Below are 23,412 nucleotides of genomic sequence, written 5' to 3'. Positions count from 1 at the left end.
GTCACCTTCTGATCCTCTGTGTGCAGGGGGCAGTGCTGGCTCCCACTCACGTTTATAAATATGCCTCCCACCCTGTAATCCCTGTCCTATTTGCTCACAAGCAATCACCTCCAGATCAAAGACTCACTAGGATTTAAGAAATGTAGAGGAGACACGGAGATTTTTTTTTTTTCCTTAAAATGGCTTAATTTCGGGGCTTCCCTGGTGGCACAGTGGTTGAGAATCTGCCTGCTAATGCAGGGGACACGGGTTCGAGCCCTGTTCTGGGAGGATCCCACATGCCGCGGAGCAACTAGGCCCGTGAGCCACAACTACTGAGCCTGCGCGTCTGGAGCCTGAGCTCCGCAACAAGAGAGGCCGCTATAGTGAGAGGCCCGCGCACTGCGATGAAGAGTGGCCCCCGCTTCCCACAACTAGAGAAAGCCCTCACACAGAAACGAAGACCCAACACGGCAAAAATAAATGAATAAATTAATAAACTCCTACCCCCCATATCTTCTTAAAAAAAAAAAGGCTTAATTTCTTTGGTGGCCCGGGGAACATGAATTTTGTCTGACTGCGAAAATCCTTTGGTTCAGGGGCAGCTGCCAGACCACGTGCCTGTCTGCCTTTGGACTGGAACCTCTAGGGTAAGAAATAAGACAAAGGTAGAGCGGAAACAGCCCCTGGATGTGCTCTTCAAAAAAATCACCCAGCTGTGTCTGGGGGGATGGGGTTTGGGGTGAGGGGAGTGGAGTAGGGGGAAGATGGCAGGGAGGGTCGGTTGGCAGGGAGGATTGGTCATCTGTGGGCTGGGCTGTCTTAAAACCTACATGTGCATCTGTGAACTTAGGACACTAAATCCTGTTTCTTTCCCAAGGCTATTTTGAGGGAGCAAATAATCCAGCTGAGAGTGTTCCATCAACTACAAGTGTCTATGAGTCCTCCCACTCAAAGCATTTCAAGGAAATCTGTCTCCCTCTCTTGACTCTAAGCCTTGCAAGAGCCAACTCGGCCATCCTCAGCTCTGGGTCCCCAACATCTTAAGACCCACCCCCCAGGGGCCTGAGCATACACTGAGGATTCAACATGGTCTGAACTGAACGGAACCTCATCCGGGTAGGATCAAATCTTAGTGTTCAGTGACAATAAGAGACAGCAATCAGATGGTAAATCAAAAACTCTTTTTTTCGTAAGCATTTTAAAAAGAGGCAAATAACAGATTTCCTTCCCCACTGGCACTTGGCTGAGGCCAATGTCATCTCTGATCCCTGACCTTATTCCACGGGCTGTTTGGAGAAGGTGGCTGGTCCGTGATGCTCTGCTCAGTTTGAGAAACTGTGCTTGGTGATGATGCATAAAGCTCACTTCTCTGGAACTGCTCCCCAGTGTGAAAAGGAGCTGCCTTTCACCTGGGGCCAGCCACACCTTAGCCGAGGAATGACAGGTCTGACGGCTGTTCCCGAAGTCTGAGCACTGAGCCAGAGTCTCTAGGTTGGCAAGGACTCGGAGGCCATGCTCCTCCAGGGTCCTTCGGCAGCTCCAATGGCCAGGGAGGTGCTCTCCCTCTTCAGGGAGTTGATTCTGCCATAGGATGCTCTGCTGTGGGGCGGTCCTGGTCAGCCAAAGCCCCACGTCCCAGAGCTCCCCCCACCCCCACCCAGTAGTACATAAACTACCTCTTCCTCCCCACAGCCCTCAGCTGTCAATCAGCCTCTCTGAGGTCTTCCCTTCCACAGACTGAACTACTCATTTTACGAGGCTGACATCCTCCTCACCGCTCTCTGGACAGCCTCTAGTCAGAGGCTTCAAATCTTCTTTGACTCTGACCACAGTATAAAGCACATCTTACAAGGCCAGTCCATGCTTGTGTGTGCGTGTGTATACAACCAAACCAATTTCATGAACCTTCGTACATGTAACATACTTGGATGTTTTCTAGTCTGTTTCACTCTTTCAAATGCTTAGCTGCAACCCACTAAACCGATATTTTGTGACCCAGAACTGAAAACACTGCTCTGGTTTCACCAAGCCGGTCATCCATGTCCAGCTTTGACTGATTATTTAGCTCAGACACTAAGCCTTCCTTTCCACATGGTTTAGCTGATGCAAGCTCTGGGTAGAGTCCTGGGCATCATTCTACCCTGGGATCTCTCTGGCTTCGCGTTTCCCTCTACCACGCCTCTCCTCGACCCAGCAAATACACACGAACCTCAGCAGACAGAACCTCAGCAGGCGGCAGGTTGGCCTGAAGCTTCTTCCTGCCCCACCATCAACATCATTTACTCAGAACACCTGAGATGCTTTTCTCTCCTTTTTTCCTGACCTCTTCCCATCTTCCTGCTGTGTAAGCTGGAAGATCCCAGGGGTCGGAAGTCTCACATTTAAGGCAGGCAGCCGAGATTCATAAAGAAACCCCAAGCATTAAAAACAGCTGTAGATGCCTGACGAGGGGCATAGTCCACATAGATGGGTGCTAATCCCTTCTCCCTGAATCTTCTCCCCTCGGGGACCCAGAGGCCAAAGGCCTCCACGTCCAGCTCATCGTTTTAGATTAGCTTCTGTCCATCCTAGAATCTGTTCACTAAATCTTTTTCCTTACCCTTTATTGGCTTTGTCATAATTTTGGTGATGTGGGGAACTGGGGATACCACATCTTCCTCCAGGATTTCACTTTTCTGAACTTCAGTTTTCTTATCTGTAAAATGTGGCTAATTCTTTCTGCCTTGCTTTTCTCATGGGGTTGTGGTGAACAGGAACAGGTGTGAAATGCATTGTAACCTGTAAAGCACTATGTAAATATAAATCGTTACATAAACTATACGTCCTCTTGCTAAGAAATGACAGCGATGTCTCTGATCCCAATTACAGCATGGTGCATTCATGCTCTGTATTCAGTAAAGGCACAGACCCCATCATCAACCCCCAAAAGGCATCTGCACTTTACCCCTGAGTGCCGGGTTAAACCAGCTCTCCCTTGGGCAGATATCTGATGTCATCAAAAATTCATTGGGTCACAGCAGCTGGCGAATCCATTGTCTCCACTCATTTGTACCTTCATTCAGAAAGATAACTAGACCTGGGAGAATTGGTCCCCAAAGCAGTCAACTGAAATACAGCCTAAGTTCAGCTCTTTAGGCCAATCAAGAAAATAAAGGCTGGGGGCGGGGGTGAGGGGGAGGTCAGAGTCATCTTACATCAGACTTTGGGGACCATCATTATCATAATAGCCACCATGTATGGAGGACTTACTATGCTAGGTCCTGTGCCTTAAAGAATTATTTCCAACCTTGATGAGGATGCTCAAGGCTCATTTTACACACGAGGCTAAAAGGTTAAGAAACATGCTCAAAGGGAGAAACTATAATCTGCTTTTTCTCATTCAGCAATAAGCAAGTGAAACCCCAAGGCTGGTGTTGGGCTTTGCCAAGGATGTGACTGAAATGCTGGGTTTGAGGTCTACCCTGGAGCCAAGGGCCCCCAGAATGAGGACTTTAAACCGGAGATGGGGCTTTCATGGTCAGAACAGAAAGTAACTTCGGCCTTTTGCAGGAATAGGAAGCAGATGCCAATTCCCTGGGGTGGGTAAGGTTCTTGTTGCTACACAGTCCAGGGTCTGTGCTCTTTACAAAGAGCTGAGAACAATTGTTTCTGGGCTGGAAGCTTGTCTGCTCAATGATTAATGAGAATCTAATATCACTTTTGTTCGGACCCCAAGCTAAAAGAGGAAAGAGGCAACACATGTGCCTCTCCTGTGTCCAAAATTCTCTGAAGGTTACCCACTGCCTACGGGCCAAAGTCGGAATGCCTTGGCTGGCGTTCAAGGCCTTTCTGGTTGGGCCCCAACCAGAGATCTTAACATTTTCTGATCTCAAACCTCTGTCCCAGCCAGATGTCCTCAGCCTCACCCAATGGGTTCTGCCCATTTGTCTTCCTGCAACTCCTAACAGGCAATGCCCCTCACTGCTCTCAGAAGAGCTGACTCCACTCAGCCTTGAAGACCCAGCCTAGGGCCTCGTCTTTCTTCTGGACTCTGGAGCCCATCCCTTTGCAGACCCACAGCCTTCTGATCGGGGCCTGCACTAATAGCTGTTAGGTTGACCTGCATCTCTCTGGACCCCTCACCCAGATGCTAAGGACCTGAGGAGCAAAGAGGCCATACGTTACGTTTCTGTGTCCTTCACACAGCACTTGCTATAGAAATGACAGGAATTAAAGAAACACTGTTGAGTTAAAGAGGGGATGGAGGGAGGTGGTAGTGTCAGAAGTGGACCAGATCTCTAGAGACAGAGGTCCCTAAACCCTGTAAGCTGGTCCTCACAGACCAGCCTTTGGAAAGAATCTAAGCTCAGGGACAGAAGGAAGCTCAGAGGTGATCTGGTTTGGCAGCCACTGGACTAGAACCTCAGGTTCCCTGTCCCTCCCACCCGCCCTCCCCCAAAGCCTAGATGGGTGACTCTGGTCTTGCTAAGACACCTCTTGGAAAGGGCCTGGCTGCTGCTCAGCTTTCCACCTTCCCACCCCCACCGATGCATAGATGACTTTTTTGAGGGGTATTTCTAATAGTTACCCAGAGAAAATAAGCTTTCACGATACACACATAGGGAATGGTGGTCCAGCCTCTTGGCATTGCCCAACCATGGGCAGGTTTGTGTCCTCAGACAAAGATGAGAGCCAGTGAGGCTCCTTGCCCCAGGGGCAGCACTCAGTTTGAGAGTGGTCTCCTGCCACGGGAAGGAAGGACTCTCACCCGTCCTCTGCTCCCTATCCCACTGTCACCTACCCAAGACAGAATGCCAAGGCTTGGCAGGGCCCAGAGCTTACTGGTCTTCTCCAAAGTGATGGCTACTTCCAAAGGACACTTTGTGGGAAAAACTAGCCTAATTCTGTACAAGACCAACTGAAATTCCAGTACCTTCCCTTCCCTAAGGTATACGCAGATCCAGAGTCCCCCTTCCCCAGACACACCCCAACCCAGGTGTTTTCCTCTGAAGCCGTGGGGCCCCCATGAAGCACAGGCCATCATGGGGTACCTCTCCAACCTGAGGCACCAGCCCTCAAAGGTTGTAAGGCTGGGGTGTGGGTCTAAAGCCAGGGTCAGGGTGGTAGTGTCTCAAGGACACCTTTAAATCTTCATTCAGAGTGAGAGTCAATCAGAACTCCTAGAAAAACCTGCCCCAGGTCTCCAAGTGCTCCCAGAGAACCCCTCCCTTCAGAGTCCCCCAAATCACATCCCACCGCTACTCCCACCCCAACCCCCAGGGCTGTTCCTCAATCAATCAATGAACAACACTGTATTCTGCTCCTACTGTGCCCCTGGGGGAGTGGAGGGCTGCCCTGGGGGAAGAATCAGCTCCCTCGAGAATTAGATGCTTAAGAGTCAATGGTGTCTGCTGCCCCCTAAGCCAAGGCAGTTGGGGGTCTACAAGTGGTAAATCTAGAACACCCCTCCAAGGATTCTATGCCAAGGGCTCCATCCCTGTCCCCTCACCCTGCAGGATGGTTAAAGCCCGGGCTTCTCCTCACTGCTCTCCCAGGAGGCCACCCACCTGTGCCCTCCTGCCCTCTGGCTCAGTCCAAAAATCTTCCCATAAATCTCAAATACGTGTGAGAGCAGGGGCTCTGGAGGAGGTAGGACGAGCCCCCTTCCCGCAGCCCTGCCCTCCCTCCACCAGGCTGGTTCCCCAGTGTGGGAGGCGAGCTCAACAGCCCTCTCTCCCTGGAGTCTAGCGAGCTCTCCGGGGCAGCCCTGGCGGCAGCGCGGCGGGAAACCGGGAAGCCCAGCTGTGTCGGCCACCCGCCTCCAGAATCCTGGCCCCGCTCCCTCCTCCAGCACGCCTGGAGTTGGGGCCAACAGGCAGGATCAACCATCCAGAAACTTTCAATGGATCAAGCCGACTGGGAGGGAGAGAGGGACGGGGGGAGGGACGGGGACGCGGACGCGGAGGTTCCAGGGCAGAGCCCCCGCTCTACACTTACCATCTTGCTCACATCCATGACCGAGGCTGCAGGGCACCCCCCGCCCCTGGAGATCCCGCGTGCCCCGAACGCTGCTCCCGGCTAATTCAGCCCGGATGGTGCCATGCTGCGGCTCGGGCGGCCGGCAGGGCCCCCGCGGACCGGGGAAGGCGGTGGCGGCGGCGGCGGCAGGACCGAGGCTGGTCCGGAGAAAGGAAGGGGAGGGGGAGGGGAGGCGGGGAAGGGGAGGGGGCCGCGCGCCGAGCCGCAGCGCGCACCGGGGGCGGGGGAGGCGCGGCCCGGCGCGATGGAGCGCCCGGGGGCCGGGGAATCCCGAAATCTGCTGCAGGCGCCCGAGCCGCCGCGGCGGTGGCGGTGACGGTGACGGTGCTGGAAGTGCGGGGATGCCGGGCGGGGTGGGATCAATGGACGGATTCCCGGGGCCGGAGCCTGCGGCCCGGGCGCGCGGCGAGGGTGTGATTTGAATAACAAAAGGTCGTTTCTCCCCGAGGCCCGCGGCCAGGATCGCTGAGCCCGCAGCGAGGCCGCCGGGGATTGAGTGTGAGTGTGAGTGTGTGTGCGGGTGTGCGCGTTTGGGTGGTGGGGTCAGTGGGACTCAGGAAGTGGGCGGCGGAGGCGGCTGAAAAGCGGGGAGAGCTCGGGGGCGCACGGAGCCGACATTCCAGTGGGGGCAGGGGGTCTGCTCGGCCCCTCCCCACTTGGCTTCACTGGACAAAGGCGGAATTCAGACCCAGTGGTTAGCCGCCTGCGGCTAATCCGGAGGGGACGCCCAGAAGAGTCTGGGGTCCGCAAACAGATGGACGAATAGCAGGAAGTGGTACAGGTATCCCCGGAAGGCTCCGAGGCCCCCCGCAAGGGAGCCCAGAGCCAACCTGCCTACTGGCTTCTAAATGATGTCTGCCTTGAGCTCAGAGCCCCTTTCTCTCAAGCCAGAGACTCCCTTACTCAATGCCTAGTCTGCCTAAGAGAAATGGGAGACAGACTCCTCTCTGCAAGGAGTTGCGGCTGGTGGCGGAAAAGGGCTCCTGGCAAATGCTCTTTTGGGGCACGGTCTCCAGAAAAAGGCCGGAGGCCCAATGGTTTCAACACAGGCTGCCTCACATCCTCGGAGGAGCAGGAAGAAGCAGCCTTCCAGCTCAGCGGAGTCAGCACGGACCTCAGTCCACTTATACCAACCCTGCTCTACAGGGTAAGGAAACTGAGGCCCAGAGAAGGGGAGTGATTTGCCCCAGGTCACACACCTGGCAAGAAACGAGGGCAGAAGAAACCTCACTAAGGACAGTGCAGCCCAAGCCCAAAAGAGCTTCTCATGCTGCCACGGAGTGAAATCCGTTTTTATAAACAGGTGACAGGATGCATCCACAACTCTGGCCCTCTGACCCACACCAAGGGGCTGGGGAGGCAGCACTGGTAAGTCCCCCATCCTGGCCCCAGGGCCTGCTGGGCTGACTAGGACAGCACCCTCCCCTTCAAAGCTGAGTTCTTGATCTATGTCATAGGGGCTGTTTCTCTGCCTGCCTTCTAGGGGGATGTGAGAACCCCATGATATAAAAGATGATATAAATAAGATATAAAAGCAGAAGTACAGGAAGGTCAGGGGCTTTTTGTCATGGTGGTTATTTTTACTTCCCAGCTCCGGAGCCCAGTCCAGTGTCCCTCAGCTTCAGGAATAGGCTCTCTGGGCCCAGGTCTCTCTGTCTAACCCTGAGTCTGGACCACACACTGACTCTCCCGCCCCACCCCAGGGCTGCCCCTGGCAAGCCCAGCTCTTCCAGCACTGTGCCCCAGCCAGGGAAGGCAGGAGGGTGCCCTGGTCAGTTCTGGTATTCTGGGCTCCCATAGACCCTGCTACTAACATGTCCACAAGAGTCAACCCAAATGAGGTACGAGGCAGGAGGGAAGCATGCCACCACTTCCTCATCCTCCAACCCGCACACCCAAGGGAGGTCAGGGCCAGGTGAGCCAGCAGGAGTCACCCAACGCAGAAATGAGTTTTGGATTATCTGCTGGTTGTTTAAATGGACAACCACCGTTTTTCTTTAAAAAAAAAAAAAAAAAGATAGATTTCATGTTTTAAAAATATTATGAACCCGGGACTTCCCTGGAGGTCCAGTGGTTGAGACTCTGTGCTTCCAATGCAGGGGCCACGGGTTCAATCCCAGGTCAGGGAGCTAAGATCCCATATGCTGTGCCTCGTGGCCAAAATAATAATAATAATAATAATAAATGAAAAAATGAAAATAAAAATATTATGAGCCCTTAGGCCTGGGGTTGATCAAGGTCTCCCAAGAGATCTTGACATTTTAGCTGGCAAAGCCCATTTTGTCATTGCTAAAATGGGGATAGTGACACCTGTTTCACACACAGGTGTTAAGGGTTGAATGAAAGATCTTTCCCAAACCTTACCTGTAGTAGGTTGAATGATGCTCCCCCACCGCCGCCGCCACACACACACCACCAAAGATATCAGGTCCTAATCCCTGGAACCTGTAAATACTACTCTACGTGGCAAAGATCACGTGCACATATGATTAAGCCAAGGCTCCTGAGGTGGGAAGAAGACCCTGGATTATCTGTGTAGACCTTTGATGCAGTCTTGGGCATCCTTGTAAAAGGGAGATATGACACACAGAGGATGTGGAGATTAGAGTGATGCGGCCACAAGCTAAGAAGTGCTGTCAGCCACCAGAAGCTGCAACAGGCAAGGAAGAGATTCTCTCCTAGAGCCTGTGAAAAGAGTGGGCCCCGTCAACACCTTGATTTTGGCCCAGTGATGTGATTTCGGACTTCCGGCCTCCAGAACCAGGAGAGAATCAATTTCTGTTGTTTTAGCTACCAAGTTGATGATAATTTGTTACAATGGACACAGGAAACTAACATACTGCCCAAAGGCGGTGAGGGCCAGTGTCACCGCTCCAGACAGGCGCCTGCCTCAGGGCTGCTCTCTCTGCTGGACTTCTTTGCTGGGGAGCTGCTCTTGTGAAAGAGAGGCCAGCAGGAGCCATGAATAGGGCTGTTCCTCTCCTGCTCCATTTGGGGGGCAGGGGGGCACCCTGGCAAATAAGAAATTACCTACAGGCAAGCATACGGATGCACGTGCGCACACAACATACAAATACAGGGAAGGAGCAGACGGCTTCTTAAGAGAGCCTGGGCTTCTTTGCCTTGGCTAACCCGTCACCTGCTAGGCCTGCCCAGCACACAAACATCTTTGGGTGCCTGCCTTTCCTGAAACTCTTCTTGGGGTGACAGGTTCAGACTTAGAGAAGAAATGAAAAGATGGGGGCTTTGCATTCCCCATTCCACAGAGGCTGTGCCAAGAGGCATCTGTGGTCTCAGGGGTTTTTTTGTTTTTTGTTTTTTTTAGCGGTACGCGGGCCTCTCACTGTTGTGGCCTCTCCCGTTGCGGAGCACAGGCTCCGGACGCGCAGGCTCCGGACGCGCAGGCTCAGCGGCCATGACTCACGGGCCCAGCCGCTCCGCGGCACGTGGGATCTTCCTGGACCGGGGCACGAACCCGTGTCCCCTGCATCGGCAGGCGGAGTCTCAACCACTGCGCCACCAGGGAAGCCCCTGGTCTCAGGTTTTTAAGGAAAGGCATTTCTAATTGTGTCACTACAGAGAGAAGCAATTTGAAATATGCATGAAACCCAGCTCAGGCTGGAGGAGTCTCTTTTGAATAAACTGGATAGAAAGAGAAACAGTAGGTCAAAATAAGAATGCTGTGCCCCTCAGGCTGCTGTCCTTTCTTCATCAGCTTCAGGTCACTGTATTCAACTGTCTACCAGACATCAACACCTGGGGAAGTCTCACGGGCACCTCATACTCAAGGAATCCAAAGATAAAATTTTCTTTTCCCTCTGTTTTCACAATCTGCTCCAGCTCCTGTTTTCTGTCTTCACTAATGGTTCCACATCCACTTAGTTCATCAGGCTAGAAACATCAAGGTCAGCCTTAATTCCTCCATTGACAACTGCCACTCTCACCCCATCTAATCAGTTCCCGTGTCCATGCAGTTCTTTCTTGCCAACTGTTTCCAGTCTATGTCTTCCCTCCCCATACCAATTGCTCCTGCACTGGATAAGACTTTAAACCACAGCCTCCTAACCGGCCTCCCTGCCTCCAGTCACTACATGTCCAGTTCATCTTCTACACCTTTAGCTGTGACTGCTTACTGGCTGACCCCAAATGGAAACAAAAACAAAATGAAACAAAAAACCCTTGCACAGTTCATCTGGCTTTCAAGGTCCTTACTAACCTGGCCTCATCCCCCTCCATCCTAGCCACCTTCTCCCATCCTTTCCTGTCCACCCCATCAATGAAGTCCTGGCCCACCGCAGGACACTCCTGGAATGCCCTTCCCACCTCCTCAGCTTGGAAGATTCTTTCTCACCTTTTAGAACCCATCTCAAACATCATCTTCTCTCCAAAGACATCCCTGACCCATCCAGCCAGTCACTCAGAGTCCCTTCCTGCAATGGACAGCCTCTGGGTATAGCCTGCATCAACCTTGGATGGGGGTGGTCCTTGCCCTGGGCTCTCTCTGCTCACCTGTGAGTTCCCTCAGGCAGAGGCTGAGCCTCCCTGAGTGCCCCACCCCATACTTACTTACCTGCCCCAGGCCTCTTGTCAACCCAAATTCCACACGGGAATCACTGCTCCACCTAATTTCAACTAAGAAGTGCTAAATGGACCCAGGAAGCCGGTACAGAAGGTGCAGAGGATGTGTCCTGGTGGAGGGTGACACCTACTGGAGAACCGTGGTTCTGCCGCCTAGCCCTACAACGACCACACTGAAGACCCCGCTGAGAGGCTCAGGGCTGGGCGTTCGAGTACTTTGAGGCATGAGATTCCATTAATTCCCAGTAATGAGGTTTAAACTAAACAATAGGGGCATCCCTGGTGGTCCAATGGGTAAGACTCCGCCCTCCCCATGCAGGGAGCCCAGGTTCAATCCCTGGTTGGGGAACTAGATCCCACATGCATGCCGCTCAACTAAGAGTGCACAAGCCGCAACTAAAGATTCCGCATGCTGCAACTAGGAATTCCACATGCCACAACTAAAAGATCCTGCGTGACTCAACTAAGACCAGCGCAGCCTAAATAAATAAATAAATAAATATTTAAAAAACAAAAAACAACAATATTCCCTACAAAATGGCCTTATATATGCATGTTACTATGCTACCTGCTACCACTAACAGTAAGCATATACAGAGGGCTGCAAAGTTTATAAAATGTCTTTTTGCCCATTATCTCATTCAACTCAGGTTAAGGCAGATAGAATAGGTATTATTATTATTACAAGACTTATTTTGCACGTGAGGTGTTGTAGAAGAAAGAAAGCCGGAAAAGGCACTGAGATGGGGAGTGGAGGTCCAAAGCTTCTTTAGCTTTGCCTCACGTGTTTTAGCACTTCATAAGGAGAATGTAATGAAAGATTTTACCTGCATCATAACGGTGGCTGTTAAATTAAATGGTGGCTGTTACATTTCTTTCTCGAAAATGTAGGCTCTGGAGTGAGACAGACCTCAAGTTGAAATCTGGCTGCATGACTTTCTAGATAAGTTCCTTAACCTCTCTGAATTTTAGTTTTCTTCCCTGAAAAGAAATAAATATTCTACCTCCCAGGACTGATGTGAGAGTGAAAGCAAACCAGTGCCTGTAAAGCACACAGCACCGTGGGAGGCTGGCCCCAGGCTTGGCTTTAGCACACTCATCTCCCCATTTCCTTGGTGGCTAGTTCCTGAAAAGTTCTAGATATTTTCTTCTTAAAAAGCTGGATTCATAAGAAAAAAGAAACCAAAAAAAAAAAAAAAAAAGCCAAGGATAACAGTAGTCATTCTGATTTAAATGACAGTAAGTTAATAGGTTTATAGGGAGAAAAAATATAGAACTACAGCCACTATACCCAGCCGAGCCACAGAGGACATTAACCAGCAGCCACCAGCTGAGTAGCTCCTAATATTCCCGTGCGGGCACATCTGCAAACAGAGGCTTGGCCAGGGTGACTGCGATCCCAGCGCCGCCTGTGATCCTGCTGGCTCCATCATGGAGTATTTCCACGGGTCCTTCTTTGGACAGAACTTGGCCTTTTCAAGGAGTCACTTTGACTCCAGAGGGAAAAGCCTTCCGCTGCCTCTCTCTGCAGGGGCATGATTACCCCTAAAAGTTGAAAAAGAAAAAAACCTCAAGATGCATAAAGAGTCCCCTGACCTAGAATGTATCTCAGGATACCTGAAGGGCAGGGCATCACAAGGAGAGTGGGAAGGGGGGTGCTGCTGGCAGCGGGGGTGGGAGGTGAGGGGGCACTGTGTCATGCTGTGAATAATAATAGCAACTGATAATGTCTCCTGAGTTCTTACCAGGTGCCAGGAACTATGACAAGTACTTTACAGGCGTTCTTTCTTTTAGTCCCCACAACAACCCTGTATACTAAGCGTTACTATTATTATCCTTATTTTACAGATAAGGAAGGAGACCCAGAGAGGTTAAGTGCCTTTGCCAGGGCCCCATAGCTAATAGGCAGGGGAGCCAGGGTTGAACGCAGGCAGTGTATTCCAGGGCCCCCGCTCGTAGCCCCTACTCTGCTCGTAGCCCCTATTGCAGGTTCACGCTGAATTGCACTGGGCAGCATCCTGGGCACCTGGCTCTGCCCTACCTGTGGGAAACCTGCCCTCACTGGGGTTGGCAGGAAGTGTGAACTATGTTATTTTTAGTATGTATTTTAATTTACGGGGTTGTTTTTCTTCATTTTAAAACCTTGTTTATTAATTATATATTAATTACACTGAATTTGGCTGCCTTCCCCTCCTTCCCCTAAGTGATTTGCATAAATCCCCAGTGCCAGGTACCGCAGGGCCTGCTAGCTGCCCCTTGGACTTCAACCCTTATTCCCTCTTCGCTGTGTGTGCTGCTGTATAATAGGCCTATCTGCTATGGATATGCAAGGATGGGCCCTAAGAAATGACTCCTTAAGTAGTTGAAACATTTCCCCTGAACACACTAAACAGGCCTATATCTTCGAGATACCTGGCATTGTCCCAAATTCTGAAACTGAAGTTAAAATAAATATTGACTATAACATGCCAGGGAGAGAGAAAATGATTGTAGCTTAGGCAGGAAACTGTAATCAATGAATGAGATATCTGGGCATGACCAAGAAAATCCCTTAACCATAAGGGAATGAGGGGAAGTAAAAGAAAAGCAGAGAATGCAGAAGGGAGACCCCAGAGTTAAGAAAGTACTAGAAAAGAGAGTGAACTACTAGGTAGTGACTAAAATTCCCACCTCCTTGGTGGTTACAAATGTTACCCCAGCATCTGGAGGTTACAAAGGGAATCAGCCTCCATCCCCACATTATCTTGCCAAAACCTCTCAGCTGGAAGCAGTGGGAAGTCTTTCCCATGACCTCTTGGAGCATACCTCTAATTTATATGGAATCCTAGTTATTTGCTTTCAATATGCAAATTTCATTCTATAGGAACCTCTCAGCAATAGCCAGGTGCTGGTGACAATGGTGACAATAAAATGTGAAGCTGATAACTCTCTTGGGGAAGCCCTTGGCTGGCAGGGGCAGCTGGTGGCAAAAAGGTTACCCACCTGGACGTTTCTGCCGAGCCCTGGATCTCAGTGGGCATCCGTGTGAAATGACTCAGCTCAATGAGTTGCCACAGCTGCCCCCAGAAGCCTCATCCTTTGTGGTCCTGAAGGGCCAGGTTGTCAGAAGCTTAACTCATCTGATTGGAGTCCCAAGCTCACGCCACAGCCAGGTACCGGGTCTGCAGGAACCCCTGGCTTTCTTGTGGACAGGCCACCAGCCCTCCTCACCCGGACCAGCCTCAGGTGTGTTGGTGTTCACAAGAGGCCCAAACAGGAGCATGGGTGGTAATCTCCATAAATCTCCATTTTGGGCACCGAGCAGGCAGTGCCACCAAACTGGCACAAGGGCTCTGGCCTGGCCTCTGAGCAGCCGCTCAATAAAGGTTTAGCTACTGAAGGGCAGTGTTGAGCCTGCATTAAAAGTAATAAACATCTATGAGTGGCCTGCCCATCACAGGGTACATGGGAGCAAGGAACTCACCTGCAACGTGCCAGGCACCAGACCAGATGCTCTGCCTACACTGTCCTGTCTCATCCCCCCAGCTCACAGATATGGATGCTGAGCTACGGAGAGGCCAGTGTCTTCCCAAGGTCCCATAGATGCGACTATGACAGGTCGTCTGCCTGCTAATTCCCTGCTTTCCCTCTGTATCCACAGCCCACTTTCGCAGGGTAAACTCGGGCACTGCTGGGGCTCAGATCACTGTCTGCTGACAGCTTGTCAGCCTTCCAGGAGCAAGGCCACGGAAGCCCCTCCATCAGCTGGGATGAGTCTGCCCCTGATGGGACTGCTGGAGATGTCACAGCTACCCCTGGGGACCCTCAGCATAAATGAGTAATGAGAAGAGGCCTGAAGTGCCACTTAAGAGTTGGGAAAGGTCAAGGGCTCTGCTATCATCAGGCCCCCTCCAGCACCAAGGGAGTTGTGGGCACATACTCGGGAGCCCGGGGGTGCAGCTCCTGGAAATGCCCCCTCCTGGTCAGGGAAAGGGCCATCCTAGGAGGAAGGGCCAGCGGTCTGGGGTACCCCCTCACTCTGGCACTAAGTGTGCATGAGCCTGAGTGCCTGAGCCCCGGTTTTATCATCTGCGAACCTCCAGATCTAGAATTCTATTTCCAGTCCTGCTTACCAGTGGCTCCCTTTGGGACTTCAGTTGCTGCAGCTGCTAAAGCATCCGGGAAATGTGCTTCCCTCCAGAGAAATGATACACATAAATGGGCTGGGGCATGAGTGGGCAGACAGCAGTTTCAAATCGAGAAAACCAGAAGCTCTCAGGCAATTTATGAGGACTGTGCAGGGCTGCTACCAGGTCCCTGCCAATCCTGGAGCAGCTCGTGCATCTACATGGACAGGGACTGCCCTACACCCCATTTCAACTGCCAGCGCACTTGAACTTTCCTCCTGTGGGGTCCGGGAAAGGAGCGTGTGGATGGAACTGTGGCGGGAGATGGGCAGCTGGGGAAAATCGGAGCACATGCAGGAAGACTGGGCAGCAGGGCTGAGCAGGAGGGTAGCGTGACCAAGCGTGGCGAGTGAAACAGGCCACGTGCATCTGTGTGGAAGCGGAGCTGTCTCACCGAGCAGGTCCACGGGGAGGGAGAAGGAGTCCCAGCTAGGACACTCAGGCTCATGTGTAGGCAGCAGAAAGACAGACAGGCTGCTGTGTACGAAGAGCCAGACACAGACTCAAGAGGTAAAGCAGGGCTAGTGACCCTTGGCTTTCGGAGCTGGGCTGAGGCTGGCTGGAGCCCCTGGTGAGGGTGGAGGGGAGTTGGGCCATAGAGGGTGGGCTGAGTGATGGCTCCTGCTGCCCTTCCAGCCTGTAGATCCTCTCTTGCCCCACTGTGTTTGAGGACAGCCGCTGGGAGTGCTGCCTGGGAGGCTCCAGGGAGGAGACAGGCTGGAAGCTGCAGGTGGTCAAGGGCAGCAGTGGGGAGCCAGGAAGACAGGGCTTCAAGAAGGGGACAATTGGGGGCCTCCCTGGTGGCGCAGTGGTTGAGAGTCCGCCTGCCGATGCAGGGGATACGGGTTCGTGCCCCGGTCTGGGAGGATCCCATATGCCGCGGAGCGGCTGGGCCCGTGAGCCATGGCCGCTGGGCCTGCGCATCCGGAGCCTGTGCTCCGCAACGGGAGAGGCCACAACAGTGAGAGGCCCGCATACCGCAAAAAGAAAAAAAAAAAAAAAAAAAAAAGAAGGGGACAATTGGGAAAGGGGAAGGCTGCAGGATGAAGGCGGGGCAGAGGAAGATCTGACCCTGGGGGCTGGGGGCAAGTGGTCCTGTAAAGAGGAATCAGGAGGAATTAGGACAAGGGCCCTGCTTTCCGGGGCACTGCGGGGAGGAACGTGGTCTTCACTGCATTAAGTCCGCCCTGCTGGCTGGCCACGTTCCCAGGGAGGGCCTCTGGCCACGCTGCAGTTTGCGTAGGTGGGGCTCAGAGACGCAGATCCAGGAGTCTCCAGGGAGTCAAGGGAGCCAGGAGGGCCATCTGGGAGGCTCGCTTGGTCCTCAGGACAAGAGAACCCAACTCAGGCCAGGCCCAGGTGAAGGCAGTAAAGCTCTCAGAGGATGGGTCATTTGCTGGCTGTGGGTGAAGGGGAACCTTTGTTTCTAAGCCCCTTGGGGGACTTCCCTGGTGGTCCAGTGGTTAAGACTGCACTTCAGGGCTTCCCTGGTGGCGCAGTGGTTGAGAGTCCGCCTGCCGATGCAGGGGACACGAGTTCGTGCCCCAATCCGGGAGGATCCCACATGCCGCGGAGCGGCTGGGCCCGTGAGCCATGGCCGCTGAGCCTGCGCGTCCGGAGCCTGTGCTCCGCAACGGGAGAGGCCACAGCAGTGAGAGGCCCGCGTACCGCAAAAAAAAAAAAAAAAAAAAAAAAAAAAAAGACTGCACTTCCACTGCAGGGGGCGTGGGTTTGATCCCTGGGGAACTAAGATTCCTCATGCCAAGTGCACCGTGGCCAAAAAATTAAAAAAAAAAAAAAAAAAAGAGCCCTTTGGGACCTTAAGTACAACTTTCAAACTGATCTTTTCCCTTCAGTATCTATAGGGGACTCTTTTTTTTTTTTTTGCGGTACGCAGGCCTCTCACTGTTGTGGCCCCTCCCGTTGCGGAGCACAGGCTCTGGACGCGCAGGCTCAGCGGCCATGGCTCACGGGCCCAGCCGCTCCGCGGCATGTGGGATCCTCCCAGACTGGGGCACGGACCCGCGTCCCTTGCATCGGCAGGCGGACTCTCAACCACCACGCCACCAGGGAAGCCCTAGGGGACTCTTTTTAATGAAGTCATAGAAAAGGACTTTTTGAATGCTTCTAGTCCCTAGAGTGTGGCCTAAATTGTCATCATCATCGTCATCATCATCATCATCAACGGCACAGCAGCCCTCAACATTATTTACCAAGCCCGTTATGTAAGACATGATGCTTGGTGTGGCAGTGCCCACCTCTGAATTTGAGAAATCAGAAGCTGAGAAGCAAGACGGAGGGTGGAGGAAAAGAGGTTATTGCCAGGGGTGGCTCACCACCCCTGCTGCATGCTGCCATCACCTGGGAAGGTGGGGCCCCACCCCAGGGATGCTGATATAACTGGCCTGGGGACAGAGCCTGGGCACTGGCATTTTCAAGCTCCCCCAGGATGTGCTGATGTGCACCCGAGACTGGGAACAACTGAACCACCGACCAACCACACAGCTGGGGCACAGGAAGCCCCGCCCCAGTCCTGGCTGAAGCCTAGGGGGACAGAAGACTAGGAGGTGTGTCGCTTCCCTTAGCACTTCTACACTGGGAATTTCTGAGCTTCCACCTGGAATTTTCCATCCCTTGGCCAAAGGTTCAGCATAAGCGGGGACCTCTGAACCCTTTGCCCCTGGTAGGTTTCTTTTCCCGCTTTACATTGCCATTCCATCCCCCCTCCCCCTGCCATATTAAACACCAGTGTCCCTTTCTACATATTTGACATCACAGGGGAAAGAGACCTCAAGCACGGCTGAGCTGTACAAAAATGCCTGGCATAGCCCCAGAACCAATCCATTCTGCAAGACAGACTCTGCCGAGGAAGAAACGTAGCCCACTCTCAGGATGCCGCTTTTAGCTGGCGGGTTCTGGGCAGCAAAGATCTGCTGGATTTCTAAATCCTCTCCAGGCAGCCTGTGGGTGGCTGGTAGGGGTAAGGGGCCTGTTAGAAGCACAGAGACAGATGCGAGCCATTCAGCCAAGTCCCTGAGTCAGTAGACGGCCTGGAAACCTCGATGCGGGGGCCCAGGCTACCAGAGAGCACTCCGCTCCTGCCCTCCAGGCTCCTCCCTGGAGGCAGGAATTTGGGGCTCCCTCAAATGACCCAGCCCAGAAGCTGCCAGCCTCTCACTTGGAGGGGTTTTTCCACTGCTCCTCCATGGGGAGGACAAGTTCAGGAATCTGCCTCGCCCAGTTATCTGATGAACAAGGACCTGTCCCAGGAGCATGGACCAGGGCAGGAAGGCAGCAACTTGGAGACGTCTGTAGTGACCAAGCACTGGCATTTTTGTGTTGGGGAGGGCGGCCGCCAGGCTAATTCCGTGTTATTACAGCCTTACAGGAAGCCAGCCTGGCCCAGCTGTCAGCCAGCAGCAGTTTATGGGCCTTGGGGGCAGAGGGAGGGAGGGAGAGGAGAGAAAGGAAAACACAGACCTCTCCCCACCCCAATCCACCCCACCCAAAAAATTGATCTGGAGTTATTTTTAGGTGCTTATTCATCCCACACATTCCTTTTTAAGAGCCAGGACATGGGCTCTGTATAAAAGCCATTTAGCAGAAGGCAGTTGCTCACACAGGCAGATGGGGCAGGGGACACCTGTGAGCACAGGGCCTGCGGGAGAAGGAGGGAGAGTGAGAGGGTCTTTGAGGACCCCCTCACAGTAAAAACATCCCAGGATTCTGAAGGCAGAGTCAGAAGTCTGGATGAATAAAGGTTTTTAAATCCAAATTCCCAGGTTCAAGTCCAACCTCCAGCTTTCTCTTGCCATATGGCCTTGGGCAGCTTACTGGGAAAGTCAGATAAGACCCTGGGCTGCAACCCTGGCCACATGTGGCCTTGGGCAAGTCACTCACCCTCTCTGTGCCTCAATTTCCCCATTGATGAAAGGAGTCTAGTTAATGTAGGTAAAACACAGAGAATTGCCTGGTATATCCAATGTTATGTAAGAGTTAGCTGTCGTTTCTATTATAGCACCACACATGTTAATTATCGCTGTCAGTAATAATAATCATTAAAATAGTACATTGGAGTAGGATGGAGTATGAAGCCACAGAAGGTCTGAGGTGGAAAAGAGGTAAAGTTGCAGCAAGTTGTAGTCACGACCCAACACCTGCCAAGGATAGGAAGAGGCTTTGCTCTGTTTAGGTGTGAATGCTGAGACTTAGTTTCTCTTCTTGTATGTAGGGTAATACCCATTCTTGGGGGGCAAATGGTTGCACATAGCACGGCCACAGGGGGGTGCTTGGTAATGCTAGTTGACTCTGAAATCACCTAGCCTGCTGTGATGGCTAATTTTGTGTCAACTTGACTGGGTCACAGGGTGCCCAGATATCTGGCTAAATGTTATTTCTGGGTGTGTCTGTGAAGGTGTTTCAGGAAGAGGTTGAATCAGGAAACTGAGTACAGAAGATGGCCCTTCCCAAAGTGCGTGGGCATCATCCAAGGTTGAAGGCTTGAATAGAACAAAAAGGCAGAAGAAGGGAGATTTCAGTTCTTTTTCTGCCTGATCACATGAGCTGGGATATCAGTTAGGCCTGGAACTTACACCACTGGCTCCCCTGGTTCTCAGGCCTTTGGACTTAGACTGAATTACACCACTGGCTTTCCTGGGGCGTCTAGCTTGCAGATGGTAGCGTAAGCCAATTTCCCATAATCAATCAATCAATCAATCAATCAGTGTGTGTGTGTGTGTGTGTGTGTGTGTGTGTGTGTGTGTGTGTTGTTTCTCTGGCTGCCCAGTCAATCAGACCCACATCTGGCCTCTCTCTGCCAGCCATCACCCTTATTTGCACGGGCCACCCTCCACCTGCCCCCTCCCCGACACCCACCTGCCTCACTTGTTGCTCCTTCTGCCCTCGACACCCCTTACATGTTAACCCAGCTTTTACTAACCTCTCCCTTCTAGTTCCATTCAGTAAACCTTTATTGAGTGTCTACTATATGCAAGGCACTGGGCTAAGTGCCATGACTACTGAGACAAATAAAGCCAGGGTCTCAGCCCGCAGATCATTTCAAGCCCATGTGAGGGTTACCTGCACAAGAAAACAGTGCAGGTGGCGAGGGAGCACCAAGCAGAGGCTGGAGGCAGGTGGGGGAAGGAGCAGAAGGCCAGGGACATCTTCCTACAGGAAGTGACAGACAAAGGTGTTCCAAGCAGCAGTGCTCACAAGCAGGGAGGGGAGATGCGGCAGGGGGCCTGCAGGGGAGGCACGGGGAGAGGAAGCGAATTCCCACAGCTCTCACTGCCTGTGGCCCTCACGTTGGCCCCTGGTCAATGTGGTCCGAATCCCACTCTTTCCACACCTGTTCACCTCCGTTGGGGCTGCTCCTCCCTCCCAGAAATTCTCCCAGGCTGAGCACCTCAGCAGAGACTCAAGGGCCAGGGTCCACTTCTGTCATGGTCTTTTGGTCTTAGGTGGCAAGATGCTGGGGACAGTGGTCTCCTCTCCTCCAGATTCCCCATCTGCCACCTCAGGGATCATTCAGAAACAGGCAGATCACGCCCTTAAAAACCCCAAGAGCTCCCTACCCATGGCTTTCGAGGGAGAATCCCAAGGGCCTTCCTCTGACTCACTGCCCCTCCAGCCTCATCCCACATCACTCCTTCCACAGGGCCTCTGCATGAGCCGGCCCCTCTCCCTACAAGGCCACCTGTGTTCCTGTCTCTGTTTCACCTCTTCTGTGATGTCTTCCCAGACAGGGTTAGTCTCCCCACAGCACTTTGTGTACATCTCTAGCTCTGGTGGGATTACATGTGCTGGCTGATCCGATGGGGTCAGGAACCTCGTCTCATCCCAAGCCCAGCCCAGCCCAGGGCAAGTAGCTCTTCCAAACTTCAGGTGAGACCTTGAGGAATATGTGCAGGAAAGATTCTGCCATTACTAAATATACTGATATCACTGGGGGTGACAGTCCCTTTAATAAATGATGATTGTATGAAGGCAAAGCTAGGTTCATGTTCCAGAGAAAAGACTGGTAAGTAACAAATATATGTCAATTGCATTCACTAGACTACATGCTTTGAGTAATAAAGGTTTGGGAAAGAAACAAACTGTGACCTCATTAGGCTGAGGAATTCCTGCTCCTCCTCCGGGCTGGGGTCACCTCTGCTCTGAGAATCTCACAGGAAATGAAACACTTGATAAGGCTGTTGCCCACAACTGTCAGGGTGCCCCCCCCCCACACTAGCAGTGTAATCTAGGGCACTTACTCTCTGTCTATAAAATGGGTATAAAAACCATTGCTCTTGTGGGCTTCCCTGGTGGCGCAGTGGTTGGGAGTCCGCCTGCTGATGCAGGGGACACGGGTTCATGCCCCGCTCCGGGAAGATCCCACATGCTGCGGAGTGGCTGGGCCCGTGAGCCATGGCCGCTGGGCCTGCGCGTCCGGAGCCTGTGCTCTGCAACGGGAGAGGCCACAACAGTGAGAGGCCCGCGTACCGCAAAAACAAAAAAAACCAAAACCATTGCTCTTAAAAGAGGTTGTTATAAGGATCAAGTGAAAAAGAACATATGTGAAAGAACTTTGGAAACTACGTATTAGTGCCCATAAAATTTTCCGAGCTCCAAAAAAATCCCTTTATTGCTGAGTTTATTAATAAATCATAAAACCTGTCCTTGTGGGTGTAACAGGTTTTGTTACCTAGAGTCTCCTGCCAATTCTTACCCTATCAACCTTGCTGCTCCTCCCTTTGCCTGGCTTCTGGGATCTGGCTCAACTAGGGTCCGGGTAAGAGCAAGGATTCTGGCTCTGTTGTGCATAACTGAGTGACTCAGACTGAGGCCATTACTTTCCCTGAGCCTGTTTTCCGGAGGTGATCAAGGGCTGTGGAGAGGCTTCAATGAGATGACTGATATGCAGTGCATGGGATGTGTGCTCAGTGGCCATGAGCTCTTGGGTCACCTCCAAGGGCTCCTGAGGGGCAGGGCTCAGTGACCAAACCAGATAAGCCAACCCCTGTCTCCCATGGGGCCAAACAGGGCCAAAGTGTCACCAGCAACATTCCTAGGCAAACCTAGTGTTGCAGAGAGCCTGGTGACAGTCGCCCTGATTCCCACCCCTAAACTCCTGCAAGAAGAGGCTTGGAGGCTCTCACATTTTTCCTGTGGGTGGCAGTCAGGGGAGTATCTGGAATCTTTTCTCTCCCTTTGCTTCACATAGAACCCCCCAAAAGTTCCCCTCCCTCACGGCATTTCAAGCTGCTTGATTTGCCAAGTACCTGGCCTATTCTTTGTTTTACATTTTCACATCCATTTTTCTCCTTAAAGCTGGAGACACCTCCTTAAAATACAAGCTCTCCACCAGCATTTCTTGCTGTGTTTTTAAAAAGTCTAGAGTTGGTACCAAAAGCATTGGGAAGGCAGTTAGGACTCTTGGGGCTTGTTCTTGGATCTTGTTCTTGAGCAGATTGATGAGGCCAGGGCCTTGTTGTCTCTCTTGCTCATGGCTGAAGCCCAGCCTCCAGAACACTGCCTGGCACAGAGCAGGCACTCAGTAGACAGTGGTTGGATGAAGGAATGAACGCATGCAAGAAAATCAGTTCACCGATGTGCCAGGCTCTATTCTGAGTGCGGGGTACACATGGGACTCTGCGATCTCTCCAGCCAGTGAGTGCCTTTGACTTCAGCAAAGGGCTTTCATACCCAGATCTCATGTCTCAACATCCTGTCCAGCAGGAGTGCAGTTGCCTTTCACAGATGAGCTAAACAAGACACACAGAAACTAAGGGCTCATGTAAGAAACAGAACTCAGGTCTCTTGTTGGATGCATGCACCAATAGTATGGCTGCAGGCTCTTTCCATTGCTTCTTGCTGTCTCGTTATACAGTCAGGGAAAATCTTGCTCTTCCAGTGGTCGGGAGTTCATCTGTCCATCCACCCACCCACCCAGGCTGGCCTTTACTTGGTACCACCATGTGCCAAGTTCTGTGCTTGGCTCCAGGGGTGGGGGGAAATGTGGGCAGGTGAATGTAAAAATGGAGTAAGCACAGGACTCAGGGACTGATCTTTCTACTAACAGTGAAGGAAATGACATCTCCTCTGTGGCCACCAAGGAAAAGAGTTAAACACAGAATTACCATAGGACCCAGCAGTTCTACTCCTGGGTATATACCCAAGAGCATTAAAAACAGGGACTCAGGTAAGTGTACGCCAGTGTTCAGAGCAGCATTATTCACAATAGCCGAAAGGTGGAACAACCCAAGTTGCCCGCCAACAGATGAACGAATGTATAAAATGGAGTATATCCATACAATGGAATATTCTTCAGCTATAAAAAGAAATGAAGTTCTGATATATGATACAATGTGGATGAATCTTGCAAACTTATTCTAAGTGAAACAAGCCAGACACAGAAGGACAATTATTGTATGATTTCACTTATGTGAAATCTAGAATTTGGAAATTCACAGACACAGAAAGTAGGGTAGATGTTACAGGGCACAGGGTTGGAGGCGAAAAGGGAGCTATTGTGTAATGGGTAGAGAGTTTCTATTTGGACTGATGAAAAATTCTGGAAATAGTGATGATTGTTGTACAACATTATGAATGTGATTAATGCCACCTGTATATTGTATACTTAAAACTGGTTACTTAAAACTGTTACTTAATACTTAAAACTGGT

The 23,412-nt window shown here is 51.9% G+C and overlaps 1 protein-coding gene across 3 annotated transcripts in view; it reads right to left on the bottom strand.

Moving 5' to 3' along the window:
- HIP1 (huntingtin interacting protein 1) overlaps positions 1-23,412 on the bottom strand; it is a 165,533-nt gene that overhangs the window by 88,610 nt on the left and 53,511 nt on the right. The window contains exon 1 of one of the 3 annotated variants that reach the window (XM_082644373.1): positions 5,959-6,062. The exons of the other annotated variants lie outside the window; for them this stretch is intronic. Coding sequence (XP_082500499.1) covers positions 5,959-5,976 — 18 coding nt within the window. The 5' untranslated portion in view covers positions 5,977-6,062. Of the gene's footprint in view, positions 1-5,958; positions 6,063-23,412 lie in introns of those variants that run through there. 3 annotated transcript variants of the gene reach the window in all.

This window comes from Mesoplodon mirus (assembly GCF_964341445.2).
Source record: "Mesoplodon mirus genome assembly, chromosome: 15".
In the NCBI taxonomy this organism is placed as follows: Eukaryota; Metazoa; Chordata; class Mammalia; order Artiodactyla; family Ziphiidae; genus Mesoplodon; species Mesoplodon mirus.
The sequence above is the reverse complement of the archived record's forward strand: the minus strand, read 5'-3'. Positions and strand labels throughout refer to the sequence as shown.